Source organism: Solanum stenotomum, chromosome 12 (genome assembly GCF_019186545.1).
Source record: "Solanum stenotomum isolate F172 chromosome 12, ASM1918654v1, whole genome shotgun sequence".
NCBI classification, from domain to species: domain Eukaryota; kingdom Viridiplantae; phylum Streptophyta; class Magnoliopsida; order Solanales; family Solanaceae; genus Solanum; species Solanum stenotomum.
Window position 1 is genome coordinate 9,665,782 of NC_064293.1, and position 27,798 is coordinate 9,693,579.

The 27,798-nt window shown below is 37.2% G+C and overlaps 1 protein-coding gene across 2 annotated transcripts; it reads right to left on the reverse strand.

Moving 5' to 3' along the window:
* Positions 1 to 516: 516 nt before the first annotated feature.
* Positions 517 to 25,856, reverse strand: LOC125849035 (3beta-hydroxysteroid-dehydrogenase/decarboxylase). Of its 2 annotated transcripts, none has more exons than XM_049529026.1 (13): positions 25,647 to 25,856; positions 25,297 to 25,533; positions 23,624 to 23,713; positions 23,364 to 23,497; positions 23,107 to 23,277; positions 22,777 to 22,902; positions 21,455 to 21,534; positions 15,568 to 15,766; positions 14,892 to 14,997; positions 12,558 to 12,732; positions 3,293 to 3,449; positions 1,384 to 1,450; positions 517 to 1,204 (listed from the first exon to the last, which is right to left on the reverse strand). In XM_049529026.1, the coding sequence occupies exons 2-13, from the start codon at positions 25,529 to 25,531 to the stop codon at positions 1,059 to 1,061; spliced, it is 1,686 nt and encodes a 561-aa protein (XP_049384983.1). In that variant the 5' UTR covers positions 25,532 to 25,533; positions 25,647 to 25,856; the 3' UTR covers positions 517 to 1,058. The 2 variants fall into 2 exon arrangements, with proteins under 2 accessions (XP_049384983.1, XP_049384982.1); XM_049529025.1 differs by having other exon boundaries at positions 25,297 to 25,536.
* Between the last annotated feature and the right edge of the window lie 1,942 nt (positions 25,857 to 27,798).

Consider the following 27,798-nt stretch of genomic DNA (forward strand, 5'->3'; position numbering starts at 1 on the left):
TTTATTTTCTTCTTTAAATGCAATACCTCTTTATTTCAATTTATTCTTTTATTTCTACTCTAGACGTAGTACTTATTTCTTTCAATTGTGCTGCTTCATTTTTCAGACCAAGTTTGTCAAAAATGACGGAAAAGAATTATTTTTAGCCTAAATACCGGAGTTGTTTAACAAAATTGATTATCTAATAAATTAATGAATTTTAAAAACAAAAAATGCTACGTGACAGTGGATGAGATCGTCCAAGGGATAAACGCTACAAATAGACAAGTGTGGGGGTTAATTGGAATAACTAATAAATAGTATCAAGTTGGGAGATTTTTAGGTATTCTGCCAAAAATAAATATTCACTTAGCTTTCTAATCTTGTGAGAAACACAATTACTTAACAAGACTTTTAAAGAACAAAACATTTCCCAATAAAAATAAATACACAATTATCCTCTTTTAGTCTTTAACATTTCAAGGTCAAATGGAAATAATAGACAAACATCAAGACGCCAAAATACTAAGCATCCAATCATGATCAACCTTTCTACAATTGTTATAGATTCAAAAAAAATTATAGATAACAAATAATAGCTCTGCAAGCTTCTATGCACGCAGACCATGAAAGAAGAAAACATTTAAGATGCTGGATTTATTTTTTATAACTTTGAAGTAAAATTAGAGGAAAGCTGCCCTTACACAAAAGCAACCACATTCTTCAGGAGCAGCAAAATTACACATCACAATAGACACAAAAATTTGTTTCTACCTCCACCTCTGCCCCAACAAATATAGGACCAGAACAAAACCATTCACACCAGTGCAGCGAGAGCCAAATGTACTCTAGTAATATTGGCAAAAGAGGGGAAGCGGAGAGAAATGAGAAGAGCAAACAAAAGACAATGCCTTGACACACAGCAGCCTGATATCAGATCAGACAGAAATATGGCTTTCGGCAAGGTTCCCATGAATATGTTACACACAAGGATAAGGTGAAGTCCTTCAACTTCAACAACCTGCTTAAGAAAGCTTCTCAAGATAAGGAAGAAGTTTGATCAGGTAATTTGCTGTCTATTATTGGTCTTTTGCAGAGCTGAAAATTTTCCCAGAAATATCAGACTTCAATTTCCATGTAAATGAGACAATATCTTGAAGTACATGATCTATTTCTTCCTCTTTTTTTTCATATATGAAAAACAAAGTAAAGGAACCTGGGATTCCTGTAATTGAAAAAAGATGGTCAGAGCACCCAAATATGGGATTGAACTTGCATAGCTCGAGCTGCTATTTGCATAATTTAGGAGAAAGCATAACAAATTCTGGATGCAGATGAGTTGTTACCATTTAGGCCCAAGGATAAATGTGCTATTTCAGTGTTAGTAGGTAAGAGAGCACTTACCTATGGCAAACAAACTCTGCAGAGAAATTGTTCCAAGGATACTTAGAATCAATAGAGAGAGAGCCACCTGTTTCATCATCCAAATGAAAGATTTCACAAACTAATTGATGGAAGTTCCAGTAACAGTAAGGTGCATATATAGTTACTCATTTTGGCAAACAGAAGCAAGATGGCGTAGAAAGTTCTATCCATTTTGCATTCAATGTCTTGTCAGGATTTTTCAAATTCAGTGAAACAAAAAATGCTCATTCTACATTCTTTCACGTTGTTGGGGTTTCCTAATTAGGTAAATGTAAATTATTGTTACATTGGCACTCGAGGGGAATTCATAAAATCCCAACTAAATACAGCTCCGAAAACATAACAAACCAGTGCTCCTTGTCACTTTCGAAAATGAGACAACGAAAAAGAAACCTAAATGATCCCAAAAAAAAAAAAAAACAGATTCCCTGTCTCCTAATATGCAACTTGAAGAAGAAACCTCATCTATTTGAATAGAAACATAACCCATAACCCCCCCCCCCCCCACCCCCCCCAAAAAAAAGGAACAAGTACCAGCAATGGATTGCTGTTAACCCCTCCCACAATTTACACACAAATTCAATCTAAAGATCCTCACACAAATAACATTTGTTTTATGAAGATACACACCCAAAGATCATTCAAACATCACAGAACAGTACACTCCTCCAACTTAACAGGATGCCTCCCCCATCTCACATATGCAGCATCAGGCTAAACTTCCCATCCACTCTCCACAATTCTCTCACCAATTATTGTGAGATATTACTTCCCTAAACACACAATCCCCCTTTTCTAGCGCTTTAATGGCATCTTAACCTTTTCATTTTCTATGAATGTCAAAGTTCCATAACCTTGCATACATTGTAGTTGAAAGTCAACATTTTTTAGAACCTGCTCTTTTCTTTTGTTTTCGGCCTCATAGTCATAATTCAAGAACGAACTTAGAATTTACATCCCTCTTAACTCTACATTATGATGAAGATGTTTGACAGTCAATCTTCCGACCCTTCACATTTGTCCTCAATTCTTTCTTAATTTTCAGAACCTTCAAGACGAACTCTAAGGTGGTGAGTCATCATCAAGATACATTTTTTTGAACCAATTGGATACCCCTCCATGAGGGCTAATGCTCCTCCAGCTTCCTCCTGTCTAACTTGTACCATGGGAGAAACAACTCATGAGTAACTATTGCTTTGTTTTCTAGTGCCAAAGTTGTTGAATACTTTTCAAGTTTCAAATTGTGATGTAAAGTTTTTAGGTGATTTTACGATTCCAGATGAACCAAACTGCACAGGTGTCCACGATCCTGTGCACTCTTTTTCTACCCTTTTATTGAGCTTCTTGCTGTAATAATTACTGAATTCCCCCCTATGTGTCCAGCTACTAAGACAGTCATGTATTCCAGAAAAAGAATGCATAATATCCATACGTATTAAAAAGAAAACAAAGATTGCATAACCAACTTATAGCCAGCCAAATATTAGTGAAACATTGCATCACTTTTGGTACTAAATAATACTCCCTCTTTTGACCTACTTTCCTTTTTAATCCGTTTCAAAAAGAATGACCCTTTCCTTTTTTTAGCTACTCTTTAATTTCAACTTTCTACATGGCATATTTAAGATCACAAGATTCAAAAATCTTCTTTACTTTCTTAAACTCCGTGTCAAGTCAAAATAGGCCAAACAAATTGAAACGGATGGAGTAGATATTTTGATCGAAGTGTATTGCTTAAAAGAAACAGATTGAAGCGCCTATACATTGTGTGCTTTTACGTAACTAGAAAGATGTTAATGGTGTAAGGATGAATGACTTTATAAAACCAATATAGCACTGACTTGGTGCACTAATTAAAAAAAAGTAGATTGCATATGTTGGCAATTACCTTAAGGAAGAACATGCAATCAGCCCCTTTACAAAGAGATTTTAAACCCTTCACTGCAGAATTCCACCCTGAGACCACTGACAGAGCAACTTGGTGCGATGTCTCTTCCGATACATGGAAGCATGATACAGGGACTTTGTCAAACTTATAACCCATTCTGTACCAGAAAAAAAAAAGGCACATATCATCACTCCCTAAACTGACTCAATGCCAGCTCCCTGGCTATTCCACTTAAAGTACATCATATGCAATAGACTGCACCTTTATCAACATGTATATATTAGTTTTGACCATTAACATAATGCTGAATAATTTCTAAAAGCCAGCTAGGAACTGATAAACTTTCCTACATCTAGAACTAAATGATCAATAACTCGCACTAAGAAAATGTATAATTATTACTCCCTCTTGTCCCAATTTATGCGACTTACTTTCCTTTTTAGTCAGTCCCAAAAAGAATAACACATTTCTATATTAAGTTACTATTTAACTATAAAATGTCTATCTTACCCTTAATGAAATGATTTACCGCCACACAAAGTTTTATCATTCATTTTGGACCACAAGTTTTAACAGTCTTCCTTTCTTTCTTAAACTTCGTGACGAGTCAAACTACCTCACATAAAATGGGACAGAGGGAGTAAAAGAGTTGTGGTTATAGGAAAAAGACATCGAGTTAACAAACGTCATTAGTCAAGAGTTGAGACAGGAAGAGAAGGGGGAAAAAGTTCAGTTTGCCAAGTCTTCTTTACTAATGACTGGACTTTTACCCCTTTCTCTTCCAGTAGTACCATGGTAGTTGTTGGTTTTCTAAAAGATGGGTGCAGCAAAATTTGTTTGATGAATGATTAAAAATGTCTCTCAAAAATTTCATTAAGCATAGAGGGCTTTAACTAGATAACTTGAAAACATAATCGGCAGAAATTGTCACGGGCCTATTTTCAATGGCTCGTGGGACAACCTTAATGGCTTGCACAGCAACTAAAAGNTGATTAAAAATGTCTCAAAAATTTCATTAAGCATAGAGGGCTTTAAATAGATAACTTGAAAACATAATCGGCAGAAATTGTCACGGGCCTATTTTCAATGGGTGGGACAACCTTAATGGCTTGCACAGCAACTAAAAGGCTCAGTCCTAACCAACAAAAAGCACTAAGGTGCTAGAACAAAATGTCCCCAACAATACACACAAGGCAGCAAACAATGAAAGTAAATGCACGGGCTTGTGGGTACACCCCAATGCTTCACAACGTCTTGCAAAAATAGACGAGCTGCCTCCTTAGCTTTGAAACCGGCGGGCGTTGCAGTGAACGTCGCATACTTTTACGATCAGCAAACTTCTTCATTTTCCGGGCTGCTATGTCAAGATACTACCTTGCAAGGTCGACTTGCTCCTCCAAAGCTTTCGCCATATGATAAGCACTCGGACTTTTCAAACCAACATCGACGGGCAAGGATTGAGGCGTGTTGGGTTGCTGCCCAGTTGCCAACTCAAAAGGGCTTCTTCCCATCGCCTCGCTTCGCTGCAGATTATACGAAAACTAAGCGGTGTCTAGCAATTTCGCCCAATCTTTCTGACGGGAACTAACATATGCCTCAAATAGCACTCCAAGAGCGTGTTGATCCTCTCCATTTGCCTATCCATTTGAGGATGGAGGCTGGTCAAAAAATGCAATTCAGACCCAACCAAACAAAATAATTCTCTCCAAAAATCTCCGGTGAATTGCGGATCACGATCACTGTACCCAATGCTTCACAACGTCTCATAAAAGTAAATGGGCTGCCTCCTTAGCTTTGCAACTGACCGTTGTTGCAGTGAACGTCCCATACTTGGAGAATCGATCAACAACAACCATAATAGTCCCGAACCCCTCCGAATTCGTCAAATAAGTGATGAACTCCATGGTGATGTTGTCCCACGGTTTCTGGCAATTGGCAGCAGCTCAAGCAGTCCGCCAGGTGCCTTCATTTCAACTTTATCTTGTTGACAAACGAGGCAAGTGCGCATTGATAAAAGAGGGTCATGATACTGCGTGGGCTGGTCATCCGGGGCAGAAGCGGACTATGGCGTTATAGGAGTCCTCTAATTATTGGCCATAGATGCAAGATGACATTGAGGTATACAACAGGCCTTTCTCCTCCCAATACTTCTTTGTCTTGCCTTGTTGGGCCAAGACAAGAAGTTGCTTTGCAACGGGATCACGCTACATGCCTTCTTTAATAGACTCGACAATATTGTTGCTCGTCCAGCGCATAATAGCTTCCAAAAACAGCCTTGCGACTCAATGCATCAGGTGCAACATTAGCCTTCCCCGGTTTGTACTCGAGTGAATAATCAAACTCAACCAAGAAGTCTTGCCAACATGCTTGATTGGTATTCAACTTCTTTTGAGTTTGGAAATAAGTTGTCACGACATTGTCCGTCTTACCAACAAATTGGGAACTTAACACATAGTGACGCCAAGTCCTTAGGCAGTGGACTACAGTCGTCATCTCTCTTTCATGCACAAAATAACACCTCTCGGCATCATTCAACTTTCTGCTTTCAAAGGTTATCGAATGACCCTCTTGCATAAGGACACCACCAATAGCAAAATCAGACGCATCAGTCTGAATTTCAAACACCTTCATAAAGTTGGGCAGCGCCAAAACAAGTTCTTCGATGATGGCTACCTTAAGCTTCTCAAAAGCATCATTGCACACATCAATCCACTCCCACTCACGACTCTTTTTCAGCAAGTCGGTGAGGAGTGCAGCAATAGAGAAATACCCAAAAATGAAGCCCCGATAATAGTTGGCGAGGCCAAGAAAGGACCGTAGCTCAGGTACTTTCGTTGGAGCCTCCCAATCACAAATCGCCTCCAGCTTGTCGTTGTCCATCCTTATCTCATCATGGCAAATGGTATGTCCAAGGAACTCGACAATAGGTTGTGCAAAGCTACACTTCTCCCACTTCACGCACAAGTCATTGTCTCTCAACACTTTGAACACCTTGCGAAAGTGTTCTACGTGTTCCGTCATGTTGTTGCTATACACGATGATGTCATCCAAATAAATGACCACGAACTAATCCAAGAATGGATGGAACAGTTTGTTCATCAATGTACAAAACGTCACTGGAGCATTTGTCAAGCCGAATGGCATGACCAACCACTCAAAAACTCCATAGCGAGTAACACTAGTCATCTTTGGCTCGTCCCCTTTGGCAATACGAACTTGGTAAAAGCCCTTCCTCAAGTCCATTTTTGTAAACACCTTGGTCTGCCCCAAACAATCAAATAAAACGGCAATCAAAGAGATAGGATATTTGTTCTTTAACGTAACCTTGTTGAGCACCCAATAATCAATACACAATCGCAACGTCCCTTCCATCTTTTGGAACAAAACAGGTGCCACAAAATGGAGTGCATCTATCGTCGCGTATAGAAACAACATTCTTGGATCAATTTGTGGTCATTTATTTGGATGACATCGTCATGTATAGCAACAGCATGGCGAAACACGTAGAACACTTGTGCAAGGTGTTCAAACTGTTAAGAGACAATGACTTGTGCGTGAAGCGAGAGAAGTGCAGCTTTGCACAACCTATTGTCCAGTTCCTTGGACATACCATTAGCCATGGTGAGATAAGAATGGACAGCGACAAGGTGGAGGCGATTCGTGATTGGGAGGCTCCAATGAAAGTACCCGAGCTACAATCCTTTCTTGGCCTCGCTAACTATTATCGACACTTCATTTTTGGGTATTCCGTTATAGCTGCACACTCACCGACTTGTTGAAAAAGAGTCATGAGTGGGAGTGGATTGATGTGTGCAACGATGCTTTTGAGAAGCTTAAGGCAGCCATCACCAAAGAACTTGTTTTGGCGCTGTCGGACTTAAATATGATGTATGAAATTTCGACCGATGCATCTAAATTTGCTATTGGTGACGTCCTTATGCAAGAGGGTCATCTGATAGCCTTTGAAAGAAGAAAATTGAACGATGCCGAGAGGCGTTATTCTGTACATGAAAGGGAGACAGTCGTAGTCCACTACCTAAGTACGTGGCATCACTATGTGTTGGGTTCCCCACTTTGTTGTTAAGACATACAATGTCGCGACAACTTATTTCCAAACTCAAAAGAGGTTGACTGCTAAGCAAGCACGTTGGCAAGACTTCTTGGTTGAGTTTGATTATTCATTCGAGTACAAACTGGGGAAGGCCAACATTGTAGCTGATGCATTGAGTCGCAAGGTAGTTTTGGCAGCTATTTATGAGCTCGACGAACAGCAATATTGTCGAGTCTAGTAAAGATGGAATGCAGCGTGATCCCGTGACAAAGTAGCTTCTTGTCTTGGCCCAACAAGGCAAGACAAAGAAGTTTTGGGAGGAGAACGACATGTTGTATACTACTGGCAGGTGTGTGTACGTGTCGAGGTGGGCTAGCCTTAGGCATACATTGATCAAAGAGGGTCACGACATTGCATGGGCTGGTCATCCGGAGAAGAAGTGGACTATGGCATTATTGAAGTCCTTTTATCATTGGCCACGGATGAGAGATGACATTGAGGTCTATGTGCGTACTTGCCTCGTATGTCAACAAGATAAAGTTGAAATAAAGGCACCTGGCGGACTACTTGAGCCGCTGCCAATTGCCGAAAAACCATGGGACAACATCACCATGGTTCATCACTTATTTGCCAAATTCAGAGGACTTCGGAACTATTATGGTTGTTATTGATCAATTCTCCAAGTATGCGACGTTCACTGCAACGACGACCAGTTGCAAAGCTAAGGCGGTAGCCCGTCTATTTTTGCGAGCCGTTGTGAAGCATTGGGGTGTACCCAAACATATAATCAATATGCGATTCACCAAAGCTTTTTCGAGAGAATTATTTGGTTTGCTTGGGTCTGAATTGCATTTTTCGACCAGTTTCCATCCTCAAATGGATGGGCAAACAGAGAGGATCAACGCGCTCTTGGAGTACTATTTGAGGCACTATGCTAGTGCCAATCAGAAAGATTGGGTGAAGCTGCTAGTCACCGCTTAGTTTTCGTATAATCTGCAGCGAAGCGAGGCGACGAAAAGAAATCCTTTTGAGTTGGTAACTGGGCTACAACCCAACATGCCTCAATCCTTGTCCGTCGATGCTGGTTTGAAAAGTTCGAGTGCTTATCATATGGGGAAATCTTGGGAGGAGCAAGTCGACCTTGCAAGGTCATATCTTGACCAAGCAGACCGAAAAATGAAGTTTGTTGATCATAAAAGGTGTCTTATCAATTAACGAATTGGGGATAAAGTCATGGTTAAACTTAATCCCCAGTAGTTCAAGTTGCTGCAGAGTGAATCAAAGCTTGATTAGACGCTATGAGGGTCCTTTCGAGATCACTGCCAAGGCCGGCAGAACTTCGTATCGGGTGGATATGCCTCATCATTTGAAGTTGCATCTTGTCTTCCATGCTAGCCAATTGAAACTGTATTTTGAAAACGTGGAAGACAAGGAGAGTGGACAATACAGTTGAGCTCGAATATTTATCACACCACCAGTCGTGGACAAGCAAATCAAAGCCATAATCAATCATCAACTAGTTTGTGGTAAGGGGTGGAATAATTTGAGCACACAGTTCCTTGTCCATTGGAAAGAAACATCACTGAATGAGGCAACATGGGAGAAGTACTAAGACTTATGGCAATTCCGAGAACAAGTCCACAATTATTTACATTTGTGTGGAGCAGGGGTTGTCGCTAAATCAAGTGGGGGAGCGTGTGCCGCCCCGCAAGAGTCTACATTAAATTTCAGCATTTCTGAGGGAGGGGCAGAATCAGATCGAGCCTGTACAAGTCTAATACACAATGCCAATATTATTCCAACCTTGGAAGATTATTTAGACATGCTTGGAGGCCAATTAATGCCCTTGTCACCCTTGTCAAAACGTTTTCCAAGAGGGATCAGAAAAGCTGCTTTTGGAAGTGACTTTTTGCCATATTTGGAAAGCTTTGACTAGCTTTTCCACCAACCTTTGTCCTTGTGTCACGACTATCTTTTTTAGCATTTTTCCTTGGGATTTTCATCTCCTTAACTTGTAGACTTGCATTTCAGCTTGTATAAGTCCTAAGGGACAGCTTCACTTGTATTTTACACTTGAAATATATCACAAGAAAATTGGCACTTGCCTCCCACAAGCCCTTACAGTTACTTTCATTGTTTGTTGCCTTGTGTGTATTGTTGTGGACATTTTGTTCTAGCACCTTCTTTTTTATAAGGTAACTTTGTATTCACACCAAAAAAAACCCATCAAATAACAACTGATGAGGTGGGATTTACAACCCCATAGGGCATCCTCATAACCAAAAACCCAAAAAAGAACTTTACAATTGTCCTATGAAGTCCACTAGACTTACTACCTCCCCCACCATATCCTGTTTACACCAAAAATATAGAAAACTCAGACTCTTCATCTTGATCTTCTGAATGCTGCTAGCTTGCCCATCATGGGATCTTTCATTCCTTTCCTTCCAAAGTGTCCACCAGATGCAAGCTGGAATATATTTCCACCAGTCCTCTTTTGATCTTCTTCTTCTGCTCATTCCTTCCCAGTGCTTCAACATGTCTAAAGAAGTTTCTAGCATTACCCAGCTAACTCCAAGTATACATAAGAACATGTGCCACAGATTTACAGTTGTTTTGCAATGTAGGAATAAGTGGTTGTTAATCTCTGCCTCTTTATCACACATATAACACCTTGAGCTATTCTGTATACCTCTTCTTTGTAACCTTTCGTGAGTTAAACATGCTTTTCTGATCACCAGCCATGAGAAACATGACACCTTTAGTGGAATTTTGATCTTCCAGATTAGCTTCCATGGCCACTCCATTCTTATTCTCCGGTTATGATTCATATTCCAGTAGCAGGATTTCACTGTGAAACTCCCTTTGTTGTGCAGCTTCCATATTGGACTGTCAGGTCCTTCTGTGACACCTGGGAATGGGTTCAGCACCTGCAACAACCCAGCTACTCTACTAATCTCCCAATCATTTAGAGCCTTTCTGAAAATCAGGTCCTACCCTTGAGGAGTCCATACCTGTGCCACTGTAGCCACCTGTTGTAGACTTAAAATAAATAGATCTAGGAATAAGGTTTTCAAGTCCCTATCCCCTATCCAAAAAACAGTTTTAACCCCATCTCCAATTTTGAATGATATATTGGAGGCGAAAGAAGGCCATAGTCTTTTGATAGTTTTCCAAACAGAGCACCCAAAAACACCTATTACTTCATCAATGATCCAATTATTTTGAAGACCATATTTACGTGAGATGAATCTTCTCCATAATGCCAAATCTTCAATACAGAACCTCCAAAGCCACTTTTTCAACAAACTAACATTCTGTACTTTCAACTTTTTTATCCCCATACCCCCTTGTATTTTGTTGAGGGTCACCTCATCCCATTTGACTAGGTTGTACCCAAGCTTCTCATACCCCCTTTTGTTCTAGCACCTTAGTGTTTTTTGTTGGTTAGGACAGAGCCTTTTAGTTGTTGTGCAAGCCATTAAGGTCCCACAAGCCATTGAAACTAGGCCCGTGACAAGTGGCTGATTTCCTTAGCAAACTTGATCAATTTCCTGGGGTTCAAGCTGGTGAAGATCATTTATGGTGGCAGGGCAACTCCAAAGGCATTTTTAAGGTCAATGCTGCATATAAAATTATGAACCAATCCAACCACCAGATAGCAAACTGGCCATGGAAGCAGATTTGGAGGATAAAAGTCCCCCACAAGGTATCAATTTTTGTATGGTTACTAGCAAAGGAGGCCACTTTAGCAGTGGACAACTTGATGAGCAGAGGTATGACACTGTGCTCAAGATGCTTCATGTGTAAAGAAATAGCTGAGACAGTCAACCATCTATTTTTGCATTGTCCATACACAGCTCATTTGTGGAGAATCATCCTAAACCTTAAGGATATACCATCGACAATGCCAGGCAAGATAACAGACGCTCTTAGCAGCTGGGAAGGAACATGTTCACATGCTAAGGTTAGGAGTTGATGGAGAATTGTCCCAGCTTGTATCTGGTGGACAATTTGGAAGGAGAGGAATTCCAAATGTTTCGAGAGCTTAGAGAATGATGTGCAGAAGATGAAGTTCATCTTACTACTATGTTTTTGGTGTAATCAGATTTACTCTGATGATATTGTGCCTATCATAGATGTTCTAGATTCTTTATAGCTAGAGAGGGAAGACACTAGAGCTCTATTGTAAACATGGTTTCAGTACCATCCAAGTACTGTTTTGATCCTGATATGATACAAAGTTACTGATTTCAAGAAAAAAGAATTATGCACAACAAAAACTCATGAAAACTAAAATATCTCAATAAACTAAACAAAATCTACTAGAAATTTAAAATTCAAAAAAGTGGATTCATCCTAAATCTAATCAACTTATTATGCTAAAGAATTACTATAGTAACTAAAACAAACTTCAACACTCTTCCTTTGCTTTAGTTGCTGCAATTTATAAAATGTTGATCCTCAAATTCTGCTTCTACTGTTTGTTCTTGAGGATCGCTTTGAGAGTCTTTGAACCTACAGACTTTCATAACATTGCTCTTTCTTCTTCTTTTTTCTTTTTCTTCTTTTGGTTTTGTGCAAAAAGAGGAACCCTCAAAAACCTTGTCCTGTTTAAAAGCTCTTTCGAATGTTCTTTAATATGGACAATTGTAGGATTTGCAAAATTGTTGATAGTTTTCACCAGAGAAAGAGAAAAATTATGGGGCAGGCAAAGAGAGACTGTTGCTTGCCATGATTGAAAAATTGGTATTGGTTAAAAAGGTTTTGAAAAGTTCAAAGGGCTTTCCTTTAAAAAAAAATGGTTCCTTAGATGAAACCAATAAAGCTCTGATACCATTGTTGGTTTGTTAAAAGATGGTGCAGCGAAAATGGTTTAAAGTATGATTAAAAATGTCTCTCAATAATTTTATCAAGCATTGAGGGTTTTAAATAGCCAACTTAAAAACATAATCTGCAGAAATTATGCTTAACAATAATTCAAAAAAAACTAGAATATCTCAACAAACTACACAAAATCTACTAGAAATTTAAAATTCAAAAAAGTAGATTCATCCCAAGTCCCAACCCTAAGCAACTTATTATGCTAAAAAATTACAGCAGTAACTGAAACAAATTTCAACAATAACATGATACCAATACATATAGATGCCTGCTGCACAGACAAACACAAGGAAGGAGAGAGAGAGAGAGAGAGAGAGTACAGATGAATACATTCTCTGAGGCAGTCTCCCATGGATGAACAAGAAAACCGATGCCACCAACAGAATTGTTGATATAGAGGTTATTATGGTGAAGCCAGAAGCTATGAAATTGAAATAAATTGCAGCTAGAACTAATGCTGCCGTTAGTGTCTGTTTCTTATTCCTCCAAAGAAGTGTGTCAGCAACTGCAAAATACAGTCACACAGGCTGAGTCAAAACTTTCGTTTTTTCTCTTTAAATAGAATACAAGTCTTTGCCATTCACAGTTTATCACATTAAACACAATCTTCTACAAACATGCAATATATATATAAGAAGTGTCAAAATGTTGAAACTGTGCTCAGTATGCAGATGAATAAGTGAAGAGTATTGATCCATTTCTCCAAGATAATACTGGACAAACAGCCTAAACAAGGGGAAAACCAGTTTGAGATTGCACAGTAAGCTTGCATTTGGACATGCAATTCCATATCATGATTTGATTTGAAACTATGATTTCAAATCTGCATTTGGATATGTGATTTGAAATCATGATTTCATATTCCAAATTCTCCAAAAAGCACGATTTGAGATTCCAAATCATGATTACTCATGCTCGACGTGAGGAGATTGTCCATACCACGTGAAAGGATTATATTAAAGAGTAACTAGTTACTACTATTGTTGACTAGTGGATCTTTATAAAATTATGTGTATTTGAGAGTTTGTAATCGCAAACATTTATTTATTAAAGATATATGATTTATCAATGTGGTGCCTTAGGATATTCCGATATCTTGTTTATGAACTATGGTTTACTCACTTGGTAAGATTGTATAATAATAAGGAAAATTTTGATAGTTTTCACAATTTATGGGGTTTTCATGTTTATGAGAAAAAATACAACTTGAAAAATCCAAATTGCATGTCAAAACAAAACTTCAACTTCAAATTATGATTCCATATCGCATGTCCAAACGGGCCCTAATACCTCCCACATGTAAAGTTTGTACTTTAATACTTTATTCATTGTAGAGAACCAAGCAATTGTCTTCAGATGCTTAGTTTGTAAGCCTCCAGTTTAGGGATGGCAATGGGGCGGGGCGGGGTGAGTTTAAGGCTATATGGGGCAGGGTAGGGCGGGGCGGGTTTAGGGTTGTGCAGGGCGGGAGGGATGCGGGGCAGGTTGAAGTGGGGTTTTGTAAAACTAATGCAAGGAGGGGCGGGTTGCTGGTATATGTGATTTTATGTGGGTTCAAACTTAATTTTAACTTTTTACATGTTATTAGAGTGATAGAGCATTATTTATTAAGACAATTTCTTTAAAGTTACTAAAATATTCAAGATAGTAAATGAAAATGTTTCAATAAAAAATAATACAATTTCTTACATGTTTCTCAATTGACCTCTAAAAAATAAATTTTTAAGTCATTATCTATTAAATTAATACAACTTAATGAAAAAAAAATAATTTATTTTTAGTATCAAACTTAACTAGAAAAAAGAAAAATATTTAAAAAATTGTGTGGGGCGGGTCATGTGGGGCGAGTCTATGCGGGGCAGAGTGGGGTGGGTTGAAAATGAAAAAAGTTGTTATGCAAGGCGGGGCAGGGAGGAATAAAAAATTTGCGGGTTAAGCGCAACCCTTCCCGCCCCCGGCCCGCACCGCGCCATTCCATCCCTACTCCAGTTTCAGATTGATGACTAATTCAAATATAACTCCCAACTGATCATTCACCACAGAAACAGAAATCAACTTGATGCTGACAGAGGAGAAACCACTTCATGGGCTTAAAATTTTACAAACTTGTGTGCATTGCTATGGTCAGCATCAGAGCTGAAAAGCTTTTTTAAAATCATTCCACAAGAAGGCAAAAAGAGAGATGGTGATAATACAAACATTTCTCTCTCCATCATCCACCAACTACTGGTTCTGGATGTCTTTCTGTTCATTCTTCAAACGAGGTAGATAAGTTCGATAATGTAATAATGCAAGACGCATACTCCTCGTATATTTAATTTCACATATAACAATGTACAATAGGGGACCAGTTCAAGGTTGTGATTTACCCTGGCAATTGAATTACTCTGACAAATTTAATCAGTGCATTGACTCAGACAAGAAATTTGATCTGTGCATTTACTCAGACAAGTCACATTCAATTTCTTGACCTTCAATGAGATGTTCTACAAGAAAAATACTATGTAATAAATTTTGGAAGGCCTATCCTAAGCGGGATCCCATAGATAGATGCAATACATTCGCTATAGAATAAAATAATCCATCAGAGAAATAAGATAATTGTTAAATTTCAGATGGGGGAGACAAGAGGCTCAAGTTATGAGAAAGAGGTCAAATGCATACCTCTCCCACTTCCGAGAAATAGAGAAGCTTTAGAGGGGCCTTCCTTTTTTAGCCGCTGTTCAGCTCTCAACTGCGGATATGATTCAATTGTCCTCCGTAGGCCCTCCTAAAGAATTAGAATCACATCAGCACAGGGTACATAATTAGAACAAAAGCCAAAGAAACTGTAGGAAAATAATAATCATTTGTAGTGATGTTATGAAACGAGGGCCTACAACAAAATTCGCAACACTTAAAATCTAGGTATAAATATAATCTAATTCCATAATTCCTTTCATAGTGGAAGTTCAGACTGATGCATCTGCGAAGCAATAAGTATCTATAGAAAGTTCAAACTCAGAGCACCAAACGTCCAAGAATATGGTTTAGCTGAAAACACTGACCACATAAGAAATGAAAGCATCCATTAAGAAGTTAATAAGGACTATTCAATGCAGAAGATTATGAGTAGAATACCTTAAGGGTTTGTTTGGAGGGATAACTTTGTTTATCCCATCCCCCATGCCAAACAACCCCTAACACTTCAGAGAGTGAGTGACAGATACAGCATGGCATTTATGGTTTATATGTGGAATTACCAGACCCAATAGATCAATTTCAAGGAAAGTGCGGGAACTATGGTTTATATGTGGAATTACCGAACACAATAGATCAATTTCAAGGAAAGTACGGGAACCTGAAGTGGGACAATTGGTGTGTAGCCAAGGCGATCATTTGCTTTCGAACAACTAAATGTTCTGCTACGAGATAGGAGTCTGATTCTTGACGGGGTCAACTGTGGGACCTTCATTCCATATGCCGCCAACAGCTTATAAGTTAACTCCACCAAATGTGCAATTGGCATCATAACAGAAGCAGGAATTTTAATTCTTGGCCTGCATACTATGAACAATCAGAAATAAAGATATACATCACAAGAAATGAGGTAAACGAAAAGCAGAAAAGACCAATGGTATCTACTAGAATGTGAAGCAAGCAAAAACTGCCTAGAAATAACAGTGAAGCCATAGTTCCTTTTCATGAATGCACAAGATAAAATCAGGTCTGTTATTCAATTGCATCTGCAAATGTCATGGGCATCATAGACAGCTTCAGTTGGCTAGGAATTACAGTGAGTTGGTTTTACAGGTAACAGATAACCAAGAAAACACACACACACACTCTCTCTCTCATATACAAACATGCTGACAAATATTGAGTAATCTGACCAACTAGAAAAAAGAAACCCAAAAAAAAAAAGCAAATCTGAACCTGTCAAAACCTATTTAACTTAATATGTTACATATATCTTCATCATTTTCATAACCAACTCTGTATGTAGAGCCAAATCACACAGTGTCACTTGGTCCTAACACAAAATAGAGATGACACTGATTGATAACCAGCTCAACCATCTAAACAGCATAAGTGAAAGAATAATACTGAATTCAGGAGGAACTTCCAAGACTGGGAACTACAAGACATTCTCAGCTTACTGGAGAGACTGGGAGTTGTCCAGATCAATGATCAATCACCTGACAGACTCATTTGGGGGGATAAAGCAGTTTGTAAATATTCTGTGAAGGCAGCATACTATTCACTATGTGCTCAAAATGAAATCCTAGTTAATTGGCCATGGAAGTTAATCTGGGAAACCAAGTTACACCCAAAGGTGATTTGTTTTAGCTGGCTATCCCTTCATGAAGCCTCCCTCACCCAAGACAACCTCATCAGGAGAAAAATCCACATTGTCAACAGATGCTTCATGTGTCACCAGGCCCTAGAGACCAACAGGCATTTTCTTCTTCATTGTACAGCAACCGCAGGCATATGGAACATGTCCATCTCAGTTTTTGGTCTAAAATGGTTTATGCAAGTAGCATTAAAGATGCACTGGTTAGCTGGAGCTCGTGGAAGGTCGGAAAGCCCAACAGGGAAGTATGAAAGATGATCCCAGCTTGCATTTTTTGGTGTGTATGGACAGAAATTAACAATAGATGCTTTGAAGGCACCTCTTCCCCAAGCTACATCCCTAAGTATAGACTTCTAACAACCCTCTGCAGCTGGAGCAGTTTTTCCCCCAGTCAATTCTCCTGAAACTTTCTTGGACTTTGTTAGCTCCTAACTTTAGATTAGCCTTTAGTAATAGAGCTAACAATGTCTTGTACTTTTCTATGCTTTGTAAACGATGCATCTTCTTGATGCGTTCTATGAAATCCGTTATCTTATCAAAAGAATAAAATTAAATTAGACATTAACAAACCAAGTTAAACACACTATTCCTCAATTCACACCAAAAGGTACATCTTTGTCAGATGCCAGAAGCAAAAGAAGGAAATACTAAGCGTTTGGTTTAGAAATGCAAGGATTAGTAACGCATGTATTAGCAAATGCAAGGACTGTCATGTAGGGATTAGCTCTTGTTGGATGTTTAGTTTGATATATTATAAACTAATAAACAGTGTATCGTTTATTTTTGCCATTTAATGTTCTAATTCATGTAGTATTTAGTACACATATTCTTGTTAATATTCTACCAGCTTAAAATAATTGATAAGTTCCCTCATCAACTTATGTGGGTATTATGTATAAAAAAATATTTTTTAAAATCTGACCAAACACTGCATATGCTATGCTAAAATCACAAAGATCAACTCTACTAAAATCACCAATCAAACAATGTACGACATTGTGTTGATTTTTTTACATATGCAAGGATTAGTAACGCATGTATTAGCAATGCAAGGACTGTGATGTAGGAACTATCTCTTGTAGGATTTTTAGTTTGATCTATACAAAATAATAAACAGTGTATAGTTTATTTTGCCATTTAATGTTCTAATTCATGTAGTATTTACTACACGTATTCTTATTAATATCCTACCAGCTTAAAATAATAGATAAGTTCCCTCATTAACTTATGTGGGTATTATGTATAAAAAAATATTTTAAAAAATCTGACCAAACACTACATATGCTATGCTAAAATCACAAAGATCAACTCTACTAAAATCACTAATCAAACAATGTACGATATTGTGTTGATTTTTTTACATAGATTAACTCTCTTTTTTTGAGAATTCACATAACTCTCTTAAAACACTAACCAAACAGCACCTAAGATATCAATCCCTTCCAAATTGGCTAAGGATAATGTACAACATCCACCATAGCGAGCCACCCCTTGCACTAAGATACATGCTTATGAACATATACATAATCTTATAGACAAAATCATATTTTACCCTATACGTGGATAGTTTTGCTTGTTGATTGTTTGCGTGGATAGTTCTACTTCTGGAACATAAATGGAAAAAATTATTCGCTACTTAACCTTAATATAGTCCATGGAAACGCAGGCTTTTTTAGATCATCTCATTCACATAGCTTACAACCAAAGCAATTAACGATCATTTAGAGTTGGCAATCTCAACCCAAATTTAAAGTCACAAAACCCACCTCTATTTGAAGAATTAATCTAAATAGCTGCTCCCCCAACGCATAAACGAAAAACAGTCGATGTATAAGTAGCAAAAGGTGGAGGATTTGTGGCTTAGGTCACAGGTTCAAGCCCCACACCATGCAAAGTGAAGCCCAGTATTTAAGTGGAGAAGGGTAGAGGGGTGGGCCCATTATCCACTGAGTTTAGAAGGTTGTGATTGGTCCAAAGAGCGAGTCGCATACGGATTTCTTGGTTATCAAAAAAAAAGCATATGTATAATCCATATATAATATGTGTATAACCATCCATGTATAATCAGTGTATAATCTATGTATACTGGCTAGGAAAAATAAACATTGACTTCGGCCGGCTATTTGTGTAAAAATACCCCATAGTTCAGCAATTTGTGTGATTTGTATTACAAAAAGGGTTGAACATGGGTTTCACCCATAACTGGCTCTCCGAAAGAATTTAAAATGAGCTCAAAATTTCACTCAAGGGTGTGGCCTAATGGTTAATGAAGTGGGTTGAGAACCATGAGGTATCAAGTCAAATCCCAGCGGACACAAAAAAACACTACATGATTTTTTCCTATATGTCCAAGCTTTGGTAGATAGAGTTACCTGGTACCTGTTTGGTGAGAGGTAGCAACCATGGAATTAGTCGAGGTGTGTGCAAGCTAGCTCGAACACCACGGTTAGCAAAAATAGATGAGTTCCAAACTACCTCATGAATGTGGTCTTTATTTAATCTATTATTAGTTCTATTGATCCAATTTGCTTGTGTTACAAGACATCAAACATAAGTTGATTCATTTAACAATGCCCTCTTAGGACATTCTATATTTGATTTTGCCAACACCATTTCACCTTCCCTGATTTATATTCAATATTGTATGTCACCAGCTCACACGCTACTTTCCCATGTTGATGGGGTTTCCCAGGGATCAACCCTTAGCCCGTTTTTATTTGCTTGGTGATGGATGTATTGACGCGGCTAATATAAGGTGAGGTGTCATGGTGTATGTTATTTGTGGATAACGTAGTTTAGATTGAAGACACTCACGAAGGAGTTAATGCTAAGTTGGAAGTATGGAGTACACCCTGGAGTCTAAAGGGTTTAGGTCCAGCAGGCTGAATACTTGGAGAGCAAGTTTAGTGAGGTGACGCATGAGACTGATGTGGAACTCGGTGGAAATAAGGCTTGATACACAGGCCATCCAAAAGAGAGGTAGTTTCACATATATTGGGTCTACTATCCAGGGAGTAGAGCTGTCAAAATAGGCTGGCCCAACCCAACCCTAACGGGCTAGAGAGTTAAATGGGTCGGGACGGGCTAGCCCTTTTAATTAAAGGGCCTATAAAATAGCAGCCCAACCCAGCCCTAAGTGGGCCACGGGTTGGAACAGGTTGGCCCTTCAACCAAAAAACAGACAACATTTTCCTCTTAGAAAGGATACGAACATTGATGTCCGATGAACACGACATCAATACATACATAAATTCATTCATGAATTACACATACTTCAGTGAATATTTACAAAACAAATACATAATAGCCAAGATACAATATTCATAAGATTCATCCGAGCAAAAAAACATTACATGATCACTATTTTCATAAACAAGACAATAAAGGAGAAGTGAAAAATTAGGCATAAAAACAAATGTGAAAAAGGTCAAAGATTCATAGTTATGATGGAGTAATGGACTTGAGCTAATAAGAAAATTTAGTGGACTTATGACCCTAAAGTGTAAAAGATATGTAAAAAACATAGTCTTGATTTTATATTGATACTTTAAAAATATTTATTGACAAAACAATAACAAGTAAAACATTACTTAAAATATATATAATAAATATTTTTAAAATTCACAGCCTGTGGGCTGGCCTCTGAGGCTTGCGGGTTGGCCTTACGAGGCCAGCGGGCCAAATGAGGCTGGGCTAAAAAGCCTCGTTCCTAAATGGGCTGGAAAAATTGAGCCCAACCCCATTTAATTCAAGGGTTGGGTTGGGCCGGCCTAGCGGGCCAAGCCCATTTTGACAGCTCTACCAGGGAGATAGAGAGATAGACAAGGATGTCACTCACCATATTGGTGCCGAGTGGATGAAATGGAGGCTTGCATCCGGAGTCTTGAGTGATAAAAATGTGCCACCTAAACTTAAATGCAAGTTCTACGGAGTGGTTGTTAGACCAGCTATATTGTATGGGGCGAAGTGTTGGCCAATCAAGAACTCTCTCATTCAAAAGATGAAGGTGGTGGTGATGAAGATGTTGCGATGGATGTGTGGGTTTACTAGGTGGCACATTTTTATCACTTTAATAGGCCATTTAACAATTTAGTATCTACTTTTTGTAATCAGCAGTAAAACCAAGCATAGCAAACCATATATTAAACTAACATTCTATTTTCTTCCGATGTACAAACTTAAGATGCCTCATATTTGGTGGTCATAATCAAAACTAAATATACCACCATAATTTGTGGAACCCCTCTACTATGGCCCAGACACCCAATAAGACAGAACTTTAAGCATAACAGAGGTTCTGCTCTATAAGTTAAACAATCAAAATGAGGCTTCAATAGGTTCCAGCAAGTGGTTTCTGTAATTACTTAATTTCGTGAAAGCTACAGCTTATGAACAGAAAGAACTTAAAAGCTTTTCAGAAATAATGTTTCTCCCTAGTTCTACATGACAGAGGATGCCTTTTTCATTGTTTATGTAATGTACTTGAACTTTTTTGGTAAAACTGATCTCCAAATCACAAAAAATATAAAGCAGGTAAATTCTATGTTTCTCGGACTTGTTTACAGGTAAGTACTTGGTACGTAGCATGGAAATATCTTATACGGGTACATCAACTTATTTTGCTAATTTTCAGTATATTTTGAAGACATCATAGGAAGTACCCACACCCTTATCAGACCCATTAGAGTTTAGACACCAGTATGTCAAGACAAATGAATGATCCATGCAACATAGAATAAAATTCCAGACATCTGCAAAGTAGGAATTATACTAGACAAGCTTTAGAGTGCTTTTCATAATAAGACCACAAAGTGATCCAGAGAAAATAGATAGAACAAGAATTGTGTAGGCAAAAATTTCTGGCAAAGCCAGAGGCATAAAATAAGAATACCTTTCGTAACCAAGACCTTCAAGAATAAGTGCAACAAACTCCCAAAACTTTATTGGCTCCATATTTGTGACAAAATAAGCCTGCAAACAGCATTATTCGACAGAGCTAACATTGAAAAAACAGCAAAAGAACTCCTAATATGTTCCTCTCAGAGGAAATTTGACAATATATGAAAACATTATTTACTCATAAGTCTACATGGACAATATGACCATTTTCATATCTAACCTTACCTCACAAAGAGGTGTTAACCATAATAACGCAGGGAAGGGGGTAAGAAAATTATGACGAACTCTAAGGTGGAAGTTCGCACACTTGCTAGAGAAAAGGAAGACGACAAAGGTGCTCTTATTTGATCGCTTACTGTATGATTGTGACAGGGAGGAGGGGAAAGGCAAATATTATGACTTTAACCAAGTATAGAAGTTCCTAAACAGATAAGGAAACTAACTACAAGAAAGGTTTCTTATTTGATCACAGAAACTGTAAGCTAGATAATAATGGATGCACAAGTGTTGTCAACTACAACGACCGGCATAATCTGTGTTACCCAATAAAGTTTTATAATAATTCCACCTAACCAGCAATTTGATAAGTCTATACTCTTTAAATGCATTGTCAGAGAAGCAAAGAACAATATTAAGATAAGTGAGATGATGAGGGAACCTCTGCGGGCTCTGCCTACCAAAGAAGCATAACTTATATATTACCACACAATAGCCAATGACCCTTAAATAGCTTAACGACTTAGGTATTTAGTCCTTTGTGGAAAATGCCAATAAATAAGACATATATTAAGCAAAAAAGGAACCCAGAAACTACATGGACTAAAGGAAAGTAGTGAGCTTCACCAAACCTATGGTGCTGTATGATGCAGTATAAACATTTGCAAGACCTTGATTTGAGATCTTTCAATTAAAACCAAAGATTGATGGCTCAACTTTTGTTGCTACAAGATATAATATTCATCTTAATATTATTGTGACATTAAACACATGTCGCAAAGTACAAAAATTAATGGTACTTCAATAGTAATTCAAAGACTGTCTTCTTCTTTTTCTATTGGTGCAACCCAAGAATTTCTATTACATTGCTTAATCCTGGGTACTTCCATATGTTGGCTACAACTTCACAAGTCAAAACATATAATAGCTATGGACTCCAAAAATGCACCACTTTTGGAGGATCTGACATGCACCCATTAACATTTTTGAAGAGTCGGAACCTCATAGGATACATTAGATTGAAAGCATATGGCAAAGCATGATATCATAGCAGAAGCTTATACAGAACATAGAAATTAATAAAATTCGAAATGTTACCTGACCAGACGCTTTTTCTGCAACAGCACCCCCTGATGCAAGAGCTCGTTCGGCACATACATGAGCATGTGCGACATTCTCTACGTATGTGAAATCATACATGTTGTTGCCATCACCAATAATGAACTGGAACAATTAAGAATCAAACAAGTTGTCAAAATCATTCAAATAGTAGATAGAGAATAGAAGACATTTAAAATCCATCACTCTTTCACCATTACAAAAAATTTGGACAAACAAAAAAATTAATAGTGAACTAGTAGAAAGTTCCTCATAACACATTTTCTAATCAAACTACTGAACATTAAATTTGACCTATTATATAGTCACCTTAGATTTTCCAGCCCTTGCAGCTGCAACTAGTGATGGAACCAACAACCTGTCGCCAGGGCCAAAAATACTGCTAGGCCTAATGCAGCAGGTCAGGAGCCCTTTAGTATCATTTGACTTGATAACTAGTGCCTCTCCTTCAGCTTTAGTTGCAGAATAGGAATCATTATGCTGAAAACATTATCAGTAACAAAGTATGTTATAGACAAATCTGACAAAGATTCATTTGGATGCTAAACAGGAAACAAAGCCTATACCTTCGAAGGATATGGTAATGATTCATCCCCATTGATAATACCATGAACTCCATCAAACACCACACTGGGGGAGCTGGTATAAATAAGTCTCTTCACTTTTAGCTCAACACAAGCATCAATGATATTCTTGGTTCCTTTATATTTGTTCAACAGAAGAGGAGAGTAAAACTCTCATACAGGAAACAGGAAGCCAAACAAGAAAAATACATTAACAAGTCAAATTTCTGACAATGAAAGCTTTCCCTAATTGTGAACAATACCTAGCACATTAACAGAATGATGAAGCTGGTGGTTGTTGACGGATGAATCTGGCGCAGCCATGTGGAAGACAACCTCAGCTCCTTCACACGCTGCAAGTTATCAATTGAAGATTTCTGACACTACATAACTAAAGAAAAGCTAGTTTGAATATTTTAACCCAAATAAGATGGTCTTGGACAATTCGTGTCATAATTTGGCTATGTGCTTTGATGCCAGGCTAATTTTATTTGTAACAGTCTCAAATGTGGAAACTCACATTTTTGCTTTCATACTATGGTTAAAAGTTCATGGAATGTCATATAAAGGTGTATAAGGGATCACAAGCCATAATTGGAAGCACTGTCAACCTCCTTCAAAACTTTTCTTTTGAAACTGCTTGGTCCTTCAAAACTTATACCCTTGATAAGCTACATCTTTCAATTTTCAGCTAGAGACCAAGTTATCGAGATCAGAAAATTCAATGGCTCACGAATAAATTGGTAATCTATTGCTAAGCATAGACATTTTTTTAAAAAAAATGTTAGCACTACATGCAATCTACAAATGTATTGCTAACATTTATGCTGGTTCTATAAATAAAAGCTACACTTCACCCATCAAAAAAACAGATGTATAACGTTTATGTTGGTTCTATAAATAGATGTTACACTTTACCCATCAAAAATATTGCCAATTTAGATACTAAATTAAATTTACCAGGAACATTAATTGGCATATGTTATTCTAATTGAATCAATATGGGAATGAAGGAATAGCATATATTCGATGTACGTATGGAAGTTCCACATGTTTTACTCTTCTGGCCAAAAAGCTGAAAACAGGACCAAATGCCAGTCGATAATAAACAAGCTGCTCATTTTTTTTTCAGGAACCTGGTACACAACAAATAGTTTTCTCACTACCTTAACTTACATTTGTTTATAATCAATATGGACAAACGCTCATGTTCTATGATAAAGACAAAGGTGTTGAACAGAAGAATTGATTCAGTTTTCTCTTACACCAAAATCATGCATTACTGGTAGCAGATAGACCTGCTAACACTAGGATCTGCTATGGCAAAGCTTTGATATCTATAGCTCTTACATTTTATACAATGGATAAACTAAAAGAACATCACAGATAAGCTAACTAAAGAACTTTTTTAAGAAAAATTAAAAACAAACAATAATAACTACCACTACACTTCAATCCCAAACTAAACGGGCAGGTCATATATATCCTCTATGTTGTACATAGCTCTATTTTAGCTATATCTCAGTACAATACTCAATAACTTGTCTTTTACGACAAATAGGAGTTTTTAGAACTAGAGGTTCTAAATATCACCAATGTCTTAGGTTGAAGGGGAGAGGAGGGAATTAATCTCATTTGGAGAATCAAAAATCTGTTTTTTGGCAGTCGGGAGCAAGTTAAGGAGTTACTATAAGCAAATAAAACTGGATGCACCCAAGGGTGTGACTTAGTAATCAAAGAAGTGGATTGAGAGTTACGAGATCTTAGGTTCAAATTTTAGCGGAGTCAAAAATACTAGGATGATTTCTTCTCATCTATCTCTGTGTTGTTGAGGGTAGCATGTACCCGTGGAATTAGTGGAGGTTCACAAAAGTTGACCAGGAAACACAGTTATCAAAACAAAAAAATGGAGTAAAATATTAAGAGGCGGAAAGACCTTTGAGTACTTGGGACTTGTCACGAAGATCCATGGATACATACTTAGCACGGCCTGATCGCATAGCTTTTCCAACTGTGCCTTCCTCCTCATCAGGCTCCAGCTTAATGGCTGGACCTAAATCTGCAATTCGAACTTGAAACATTTCGTATCGGATCAGCATTTCCACCAAATGCCGAGCAGCGAAGCCTCTTCCTCCAGTCACCACACACCATCTCTCTTGCACATCAGCCATTCCTACTACTCCAATAAACAAAATAAAGTCGATCAATCAATTATGTAACCATAACAGACTCATGCAGCTTGGAATATCTCAATATAAGTAGGAGGCAATGCAGCCACATACATACCTTCTCTGTCTTTGTACTTCAAATTGTAGCAGCTACAGACAAAGAGGGAGCACTTTGAATGACTTCAATATCATAATCTGCGCTAAAATCTCAGAAATTTCTAGGGTTTCTACCACAAATTTGGGGCTTGAAGATGAAGATATGTGAGAGGAATAAAGAAATATTCTAATATTTGATTTGTGATGATGAGCAACGAATAAGGACCAGTTTGGCCTTCCATATGAAATGATTGAAATGAAGTTAAAATTTTGTTTGAATATGTGATTTGAACAGTTTATATTGTATGTTTTTTCATAACCATAAAAATCTCATAAATTGTAAAACTATAAAAATTGTCTAAATTATTTATACAATATTACCAAATAAGCACAAGTTTATAAATCACATAATACACTATCATAGAGATATTCTTTAAAAATACAATATTTATTGATCAAAATTTTGAGTGTTAACTCTTAAGGGGTCGTTTGGTAGAGTGTATTAGGAAAAATAACATATGCATTAGTAGTGTGTATTACTAGTACCTTGTTTGGTACTCTTTTCCAACATATGTATAACTAATGCTTGCATTAGTTATACACTCTATTGTGTATTAAGGTGTGTATTGCTAATATCATGGATTTCTAGGTATTAGCAATGCAATGGTTTTAATGCATGCATTAGATTAACTAATGACAAAACTACTCTCAAATAATAATAATAATAATAATAATTATTATTATTATTATTATTATTTTTGTAAAAGAATGTGGGGGTATTTTTGTAAACAAATATTTTTTTAATAATCTTTATACAAGGTTTGCTATTTCCAATACATCAAACCAAACAATGTATAAGAAATAATACAAGCATAACTAATGCAAGCATTACTAATGTTTGCATTACTAATACATCATATTCAGCATTATTCTTATATACTCTACCAAACGACCCCTAAGGGTATTTATGATCTTTTGGAATGACGGCGAGGGTATTTTTAAACCCAAAATATCAAGGATATAAGNGCTTGCTATTTTCAATACATCAAACCAAACAATGTATAAGAAATAATGCAAGCATAACTAATGCAAGCATTACTAATGCATGCATTACTAATACATCATATTCAGCATTATTCTTATACACTCTACCAAACGACCCCTAAGGGTATTTATGATCTTTTGGAATGACGGCGAGGGTATTTTTAAATCCAAAATATCAAGGATATAAGTGATTTATTTCGCATAATTCAAGGGCAATTTTGACCCTTTTTCGTTTAAATTTTATTGCCCTTTAACAAAAAATATATACAAAATAATCTATTAAATCATTATTAAAAAATCACAAATAGCAAGGCCCCAAAAAAAAAAACAATTTCACAAGTGATACTTCTAAGAGCCCATTTGGATTGGCTTAAAAAATAGTTTTTAAGTCAAAAATAAAAAGTTAAACTTAAATGACTTTTAAGTCAAAAAATAAAAAGTAGGCGGAGGCCTACTTTTGGTTTTTTAACTTATTTTAAGTCATTTAAAACTTATTTTAAGTTATTTTTAACCTTGCCAAATACTTCCTAACTTATTTCAAGTCATTTTTGATTAATTTTGAGTTATTTTTATATTTGCCAATCACTTCCGGAAGTCAAAAACTGACTTAACAAGTAGGTTTGACCAACTTTTAAGTCAATAGAAACACCCTCTAAGTATCTTATTAAATTGCTCACAAGTGTTGTAGTTACAGAAAAAAATGCATTTGTTTAATTGTTTACAAGTTATGATGATGTCGTAGGGGTGTTCACGGGTCGGTTTGGATCTGTTATTGGTCAAAATCAAAACCAAACCAACATAATCGATTTTTAAATTCTCAAAACCAAACCAAATCAAATATAATATACATTTATCGGGTTGGTTGTCATCGGTGCGGGTTTGTCACGCCCCGAACTACCCCCGAGACACAGACATGGGACTTAGGACCACAAGTGATCCCAAGCTAACCCTGCTGGCATGATCACGAGCATACTAAAGATAATAAACTGATGCGGAAAGTAAATCATAAATAAAATGAAAAGATAGGGAATACCCATATATTATAACTAAGATATATGAAAACTGGTGAGTTTAATACAAAGAAAATATTAACTCAATACTAAGCTAAATCTAACTATGTCTGAAAATAG